We start from the raw sequence: 8,424 nt of genomic DNA, 5'->3' as shown, positions 1-8,424 counted from the left end.
TCCTGACTGGCGGTGTCTGTCCCGTACCCCAAGGCCGGGCCGCTAGGAGCTCTTGGCAAGATGGGACAGCAGGGATCGAGGCTCAGGGCCCAAACTGGGGTAGGGCTGCCCCCACACGAGGGACCAGCCCATTGCAGGTAGGTCTCTGTCTGCCTAATCCTGCGCCTCTCCCATGCCTCTAGACTACTGCGTGCAGTTCTGCCAGGCACCTGCCTGCAGCCCCCTCACACCCACGGCCTCAGCCTGCCCTGGTGTTGGGGCACTGTAACCTGGCGAGCAGGTGTGGGTGTGGCGGGGAGGTCAATGCTGTGCATTTCCACTCCCACAAACCTTCGGAGCAAGAACCAGGGAAATTTCTGGCCAAGGAAAATTCCAAGAAAGAAAACCTGGACACTCGAGTCCTGGGAGGGCCCTACGTCTTGGTCCGTCTTGCATGAAGTTGAGGCAGGTGCCCCCCCTTCCTCCCCCCACAAGGTGCCCCAGGCACTGTTCTGCACCAGTGGCACCTCCTTGGGAGTTGGGGGCTGGCCAGGTGGAAGGGGCTGTAATTGCTAGAAGCCAGGAAAGGGAGAGGATGGGGTCCTGGGATCCAGTCCTGTCTGCCTGGTGGGGAGCCCAGCAGCTGTGGTCTCTGGGAATCTTGGGCCCCCTCTGTCCCATCCACGTGGAAACATGTCCGATCCAAATGTTTTCACAGGGCAGCTCAGATTCTTCCCAAAACTAATGTCTCTGAAGATCTGCTCCCTGCATCCCATTCCAGTTGTGCTCTGGGCCTGGCTTGGGAGGCCTTTAGGGACTGCAGGGCCAGAAAGGAATCAAGAGTACTGGAGAGACAATTGGGATGCTGTGATGGGGGAGAAGAAGGGGGAGGGAGAGTCAGGGGCAGTTCAGGGTGGCTGATGTAGTGGCTTCAGGTCAAGAAGAAGTGTTTCTGTGGCAGGGTCTGGCATGGGCTGACCTCTCCTTTTTCCTCTGCCTGACAGTGTCTTGTGAGGGGAACGAGGGGCTGTGCCAGCCCGGGACACTGGGCCGGCCGGTGGGACCATGAACGAGCGGACAACCTGTAGGCGGTCAGGTGTGGGGGTCTGGGCAAGGTTCTTCCTGGGAGCTGAGTGGCAGTGGGGACTGTCTCATACTGGAGGGCTGAACCTGTGCTGGGGTGGGGAGAGTCTGGGTGAGGGGTTTGTCTCAGTGCTGCAGGATGGGACGCAGGTGTGTTTCTGTTCCTAGGAGGAAGAGGGTGGTGGTTGGGATGGGGGGGAGCTCTGAGTTGAGGCTGGCAGTCTCTTTTTGGGATCTCCTGAGGAATGGGAGGTATTTCACCTAGGGTTGGGGTGCATGTATGGGGAGGATTGGGGGTTCAGGGGTAGGCCCTGTCAGTTGGGGCAGGTAGTTTGGGGAGGGCTGATTTGGCTGGGTTTCAGGTCCGTGGCAGGGTATGGGGGGGCTGTGGTGTGTTTGTGGGGCTGGCCCGGCTGGGGTTCAGGTTTTGGGTAGTCTAGGAAGCTGGAGAGGATAATGTTCAGGGTGAGTAGTTGGGGCCTGAGTTCTGGGGTCCCTGGCCCAGAATGCACCTGTTCTTGCAGTGAAGAAGGATGATGAGACTTACGAGATTTCCATCCCCTTTGAGGAGACACCCCACATTGAACCCCAGATCTTATATAGCCTCAGCCCCCCCCAAAACAACTTTGAAGGTGAGGCCTTCTGCTCTGGGGAAATGGACTGAGGGTTGGGATGGGGGTTCATTTTAGGAAGACAGCTCTGAGCTGCTGTTAAAAGGTCAGGGCTGGGGAGTGAGGTGGTATGGGGAGGTGGGTTGTGGGTTGCAATGGCTGGGCTGGAGGAAGGGTTCGGGACTGGGCAAGGTTAGGGGAGGAGCTGAGCTGAAGAGACTGGAGTGTGGGGGGGTGGAACCAGGATTGGGCAGAGATAGGGGGACTAGGATCAAGCCGGAGGTTGGCTATGTGGGGACTTGGCTGGGAGAGACCTGTGGTGTGTGGGACCTACGATCGGTAGCAGCAGCATGAGGCCTGCAGGGGCTGGGCCAGGGGAGGTCAGTGGGGACTGAGGTCCTGTGGGCTGTGACTAGATGGAGCCACGGGGCACAAGTGGTGCATGGCCCAGGTTGGGGATATTAAGCTAGTGCCCACCATGGCTGTGTCCACAGAGCTGCCCGAGCTGCCCTCGCCCTCCCTGGCACTGATGAACAGCATGAAGACACAGCTGCACATGGCCCTCGAGCGCAACTCATGGCTACAGAAGCGCATCGAGGACCTGGAGGAGGAGCGTGACTTCCTGCGCTGCCAACTCGACAAGTTCATCTCCTCTGCAAAGGTGGATGCTGGTGAGCAGGGTCAGATGTCTGGGGTCCTGTCCCCAGCTCTGGGAGGGCAGTGGGGTCTTGCGGGTTAGAGCAGGGGGATTGGGAGCCAAGGTGCCTTGGTTTCATTTGCTCTGGAAGGATCTGGAAGCACCTGGTAGGTTAGAGTGGAGGCTGGGGAGCCAGGATGCTTGGGTCTTACATGCTGCTGTACACCTCTTAGACAGCCTCTTTGTCACCAAACTATAGGATGATGTATGCTGTCGCCTGTGGCCTTCTTACTTGTGGTGTGGGGTGGGTTGTGGGAAATCAGTGTCCATCTGTTCGTCTCCCCTCCTCCCTGCAGAGGACCACTGCCGCAGCAAGCAGCCCCTGCGGCGCTCAGAGGCAACTGACAGCCGGAATGGGGAGGTGACCGACAATGACAGTGTGGCCTCCTCGCTCAGCGCCAACACTGAGGAGGGTAGCTCCACTGAGCGCAAGAAGCAGAAGCAGAAGGGAGGGGTCAACCGGCGGCGCCTCATCAAGCCCAAGACTCGGGAGCGCCAGAGGGGTGAGCAGAGGCAGGAGGAGGGGCTTCCTCACAATGGGGGACCTGGGCTGGGGGTTTTGGGTGGGAGAGGGCCTTTGAGGGTTTGTATGGGGGACATGTGGCTGCAAGGTATTTGTTGTATGTGTGTGGGGGAGGTGTGGGGGTGGCTAGGAGGGTTGTGCTGGGGGAGGGTACAGAGGCTCCCAGGGTGCTGTGTGGTAGCTGGGTGGGGGGGACGAGTAGGGGCTGGGGCCTGGGGAGGTGCTGGTCAGACTGGAGGGAAAAGAGCCTCTGTGGGAGGGGGAAGAGAGGATTACTTGAGGGGGAGTTATAGGGAAGGGATATTGGCAGGGCGGGATATAGAGATGGAAGACTTGACCAAGTGCCTTCATCCCCACCCCCTGCTCAACTGTTTGTCTGTTTTTTCAGTCAAGGACGCAGATGGGGTGCTGTGCCGCTACAAGAAGATTTTGAACACCTTCCAGAAGCTAAAGAGCATGAGCCGGGCCTTTGAGCACCACCGCGTGGACCGCAACACAGTGGCGCTGACCACACCCATTGCTGAGCTGCTTATCGTGGCACCTGAGAAGCTGGCTGAGGTGGGCGAATTTGACCCCTCCAAGGAGCGGTTGCTGGAGTATTCACGCCGCTGCTTCTTGGCTCTTGATGACGAGACCCTCAAAAAGGTGCAGGCCCTTAAGAAAAGCAAGCTGCTGCTGCCCATCACCTACCGCTTCAAGCGGTGATGGGTCCCTGCCTCTGCCCCCTATGGCCTGCTCCACCCCTGCCACTACACCCCCACTGCAACCTCCCCCATGCAACCTGTGACACTGTTCCATGGCCCCCCCGATACTGACCCTCACCTTCCTCGTATCCTTGGGCCCTATAGTTGGCTTCAGTCCCTCTTGCTGCTGTCCTGCCCTGCCCCACTCCACTCCACCATGGTTACTGCCCTCTTGCCACCATCCTAATCATTGACTGGTTCAAGCCATGATGGGGCTGGCCCCCTGGCACCCCAAGCCTCTCCAGTGCCATGTGCCCCATTGCTGCCCCTGGCACTCTAGCATGATGGCCCCTGGCACCTCCTACTGCCATGCAGTAGGACCTTTCTACCCCACTGCTTTCTCCACCAGCTGCAACCACTCCCTCTGAACTCCCACTGCCCTGCCCCTACCTGGCTGCCATTTGCCACCCACTTCAGGTGCTGAAAGGAAATGCCACTATAACCCTCCCCGCCCTGCCCCTCCCATTATCCTCATGGCATCTTTACCTTTACTTCTTCCCTGAATTTCTGTCCCAGGACGCACAGTGTAGGGACTCCAGTTCACGTCCTGCCCCTGTCCCTTCTCTGCTGGGTGGAGCACATTGAGGGAGCCAGGACTTCTGGGTTCTATTCTGGCTCGTGAAAGGGAGTGGGGTCCAGTGGGTAAGAGCAGGTTGGTGAATGGAAGGACTCTTGGTTCTCCTTACCCACCCACCCCTTCTTGCTATGGCCTTGGGCCACTGTTGCTTCTCTTTGACCACACAGGACTCTCTACTGCTCCCAGCGATGAAGGAGCCTTCGGGAGAGCATGTGACTGGCAAAAGCATGGGGACCCCTGTAGCTTTTATGCATGATCCCACCACCCTCAACCTTAGTGGTTCACCTGCTGCTCCAGGTAGGAGCGTCCAGTTCAGGCAGGGTCAGCTTGTGTGCTCACTTTTTGAGCTGGGGTGTGTCCAGGCAGAAGTGTTGGGGAGGGGACTCTGGTTGGGAAGGAGATGGTTGAGGCTACAGGGAATCTGTTCTTTAGGTGATGGCTTCCATGAGGGCACTACCTGGCTCAGAGGGTGGGGAATGGGGTTAGGAGCCTTCTCTTCCAGGGAGAGTTGGCCCTTATCCAGCCTGGGGGAGATGGATGGACAAAGGCTGCTTAAGGGATGGGGGTGGGGCAGGTCCTGTCCCTTCTAGCCACATTGCTCCAGCTGGTCAGGTTCCTTTGGAGATGTTCCTTCTGACCCTGACCACAGTAGCCACAGCCCTTTTCCCAGTGAGGCCTCTTGAGTTTCCTGCCCTTCTGCTGCCTGTCTTTCCAGCAGCACCAACAGCCTTGGTTGTCTGCCAGGTGGAGAGCACCAACCCCTGCAGGGAGCAGTGGTTCTTGTGTTTGCTGACCTGCCCGCACCCCCCAACCCAGGATCTCTCCCTACACCCTGCCTGGCCCCACTCCAAGGGCATTATTGTATTTAACTCCCTCTTCTCCTTGACTGGGCATGACCCCCCCCTTCCCCCAACAGCAGCGTAGAGCTGCCAAGTGTGTGCGTGTGCACATGTGTGCGTGTGCAAGGAGGTGTGTGAAGCCGCTTGGCAGGCCACCCCTTTTTACTTGGTGTAACAGACTCTTTTCCACTGTGCCTGTTATTTCATGCCCTCTCTCTATGTTTAAAAAAAAGAAAGGAAGAAAACACTACAAAAATAATAATCAATTTATTAATAGAATTTAAATTAAAAAAATTTGGAATAAGCAAGGCTGAAGTCCCAATTCATTCCCAAAACAAAAGCCACAGCTGCGTCTGGGATGGGGTGTGTGAGCCAATTTGTATGGGAGCCCTTTGCTTGACCCTGAGATGGACCTGCTTCTGGGGTGAGGTGTGTTAGGGAATGGCTATACAAAGACCTCTCAACTGGCACTGAGATGCACCCTTTTCTGGTAGCTCCCACTGTCATCCCTTCCTACCCTCTCTTTGGATTGCATATGTATTTCTACTTCCTCCCTCAATTTTTTTCTGTCTTGAGAAAGTCGATGGCTGCAAGTCTTTCCTGTCCTATCTTAACTGTTAGACTTGACACACTGGGGGATCCAGGGCTCCTGTGTTGTGTCTCAGTTTTGGGAGGGGAGTGGGATCAGTGTGGCTGGGAGTCGAGGCTCAGTAAGCTAAGCAGTAATGCGCGCACAGCTGTCATTGCAGAGCCAGGCATGGCTCTCACCCTCATTCTCTGCAGATTATCCACCCAACAGTCCACATGAAAGCCCACCTTGCAGCCCCATCCCACTCTTGCTTAAGGCTTTGTGCATCATGCTTTATCAGCACGCAGGTGTAGTCAGAGGTGGACCCCTCGTGCTGTGTGTAGTGCACCTTTGTTTTGGGTGGGCATGTATGTGCATGCACAGAGCCATTCCCTCATGCTACAACCATCGTGTGCTTACATGGGCGCAGTCCTCCCTGCCCCTGTAATGTACACATCCCACCGTGAACACATGCTCCCTTACACTACAGCTACCCATGTGCTGCTGTTTCTGACAGAGGATGCACTACTGGCATTAGAAGGACATTTGAATCAAGACATGCTTAATCCTGAATTACACCCAGCCTCTCTACCTCGTGTTGCAAGTGGGTTCCATGTGTATGTATATACAGCATATCCAGGAGCCATCAGCCACTGTATGGGGATCTGCATGTTTCTTGGATGATGGGTATGCACTTGGTGTTGGACAAACTCATATAAAAACATGACTGATGTCCCCTTCAGTAAAAGATAAGTGGGGATTTGCTACCCCATGAAAAATGAAAGTTTAAGTGGGATAATGCAATACCTTTCATTGCAGGCAAAGCCACTGTGTATTACCTCCCACTTGCCATGGGCTAAGAGTGGAGGCAGGGGGCAGTGCTTCCTGGCCAAGCCCCAACCCACAACCACCTTCTGTGCCTAAGGCCCCATGCTCCCTCTCCAGTGCCAGCAGGAAGAATTATTGCCTGTCAAGGGCAAGTATTATCCTAGCAGAGCAGACCATTCAGCAGCCAGCAGGAAAAGCTGTGGGAGTTGGAGCTAGACAAATCCCGAGGAAAGAGAGGCAATGATGGTGATGAGTCACCAGGGAAACCCACTGTGAGGGAAAGAAGCAGTGAATCACCCTGGGAACCAATCATATGGGGAAGAGGTGGATTCTTCAAGCCTTGCTGACTTTGCATCCATCTAGGAAAGGCTCAGCCAGGCACAAGACACTGGGCTCAGAGCATGGGATGTTGAATACTCAGGCCAGGGCCTCCATGAACCTAAAGCCTTTACCCCTGTCACCTCAGCAAAACCTCTCTCATCCCTAAGACAGTTGACTACACCCCACAGCATCCTCCTCACCTGCTTCAGTTGCTGTGGACGTGGATAAGAGGGTGGTGGGATCAATGCCCCATCAATGTCTGGCATTGCTGTTCAGGAAACAGGACAGACTTACCCCCTACCCCATTGCTGACATGTTCTTCCCCTGCCCCACCATCACATGTCTGGCCTTGGGGATGGCTGTTGCTCATGAAACTACAGCCCTCCAGGGATGGGGGGAAAAAGGAGATAGCAACTTGGTTTTAGGCCTGGCAGGTTTTAGGCCCAGATCTTCCTATCACTGACAACTGCATCCTGCAAACCTGGGCATACTCATCAGACCCTACCCAAAAGCTAGCTTTGTTTCCCTCCTGTTGTGAAGCTGCATCCGTTTGTTAGCAATCTTCTCCTGACATGCTGCCTTCAGTTATCCATGGCCATCCCTCTTTTCTGTGCCAGTAGACTCCTGTATGTTAATCAGCTGTTCTCTGAGTATTTTGGCCCCATGTTGTATTTGCAGAACACCATTCAATACCTGCAATGCAGTCCATGAGGGCTCTTGCACAGGACACAGACAAATGGAAGGGGGGGCATGAGGCAGGATAGGTGTGTCACCCTGCGGGTCAGGAAACATTCTTGAGGTGACTGATAAAGGGCCCTTGAGACAAAATTGTGTCTCACTATTGAAAGGGAGCTGCTGTTTCCAGGTCTTGTGGTTTGGGGAGAACAGCTACAGAGCTGGGTCCTCTGGCACATCCAGACAGATATACACCAAGAAAAGCACATTAAAAAATCTGATTTTTAAAATGGATTGGGTGATATGAAGGAAGTGGGGTGGCTTGTTGATTCTGGAGGTGCTGTGGCCAACCCCCCTGCCACGCTTCCTTGTTCTGCGGGCTGTGATTTGGGCTTGGTGATTTTTAGCACGTTTTGCACCAGAGAAGTGCAGTACTGTGGGGAAGGCCCCGCACTTCACTGGTGCTGCCACCTCCCCGCAGCGGGGAGCCTGCCCTGTGGCAGTAACAAGCCCTGCTGCCTTCGGCGCAGGCCAGATCACAGCTGAGCCACGCGTCCCGCGGCCAAGCGCGGGTTCCCCCCGTGCCAGGCTGTGTGGCGGGGCAGGCAGGGACTGATTTACGTGAGCGGCCGTGGCGGTCCGGGAGCCGGCGGGGCGGATAGGCCCCGGCACACGACAGCCTACAGGGCGGGTGTTGTTTCCCTGCCGCGCTGGGTCAGGCCTGGGCGGGCGCCCTTCGGAGGGCTATGGGTGCAGGGTGCCTGCTCGGGGCGCGGGCCAACGGCTGGCGGAGCACGAGGGCCCAGCAACGGCCTGTAGCATAGTAGATCACCGAGGGGCGGTAGGCTGTCCCGACCTCCGACCCGGAAGTGCTTTCTCTTGGGCCAGCCACCGCCCCTCCTTCGCGTTGCTTTCATTCTCCTCGCGCGAGGCGCAAGCGGGGGCGGAAGGGGCCGAGCGTGGCCGGGGAGGCTCCGGAA

General features: G+C 56.4%; 1 protein-coding gene across 11 annotated transcripts in view; it reads left to right on the top strand.

The window, feature by feature from the left end:
• Positions 1-8,424, top strand: part of U2AF2 (U2 small nuclear RNA auxiliary factor 2) — a 21,775-nt gene continuing 13,351 nt past the window's right edge. For 5 of the 11 annotated variants that reach the window (XR_003094792.1, XM_025207755.1, XM_025207751.1 and 2 more), the window contains exons 1-7: positions 7-444; positions 984-1,075; positions 1,587-1,694; positions 2,168-2,344; positions 2,667-2,873; positions 3,282-3,538; positions 4,381-4,510. Coding sequence is in view for 10 of the 11 variants with exons in the window: in XM_025207755.1 (XP_025063540.1) it covers positions 1,045-1,075; positions 1,587-1,694; positions 2,168-2,344; positions 2,667-2,873; positions 3,282-3,538; positions 4,381-4,510 (910 nt within the window). In the remaining variant the exon portion in view is untranslated. Of the gene's footprint in view, positions 445-981; positions 1,076-1,586; positions 1,695-2,167; positions 2,345-2,666; positions 2,874-3,281; positions 3,539-4,380; positions 4,511-8,424 lie in introns of those variants that run through there. The other 6 variants (XM_025207754.1, XM_025207750.1, XM_025207753.1 and 3 more) reach the window with 6 other exon arrangements.

This window comes from Alligator sinensis, unplaced genomic scaffold, assembly GCF_000455745.1.
Source record: "Alligator sinensis unplaced genomic scaffold, ASM45574v1 scaffold709_1, whole genome shotgun sequence".
Classification (NCBI taxonomy): domain Eukaryota; kingdom Metazoa; phylum Chordata; order Crocodylia; family Alligatoridae; genus Alligator; species Alligator sinensis.
Note: the sequence above shows the minus strand (reverse complement) of the source record. Positions and strands in the feature narration are given on the sequence as shown.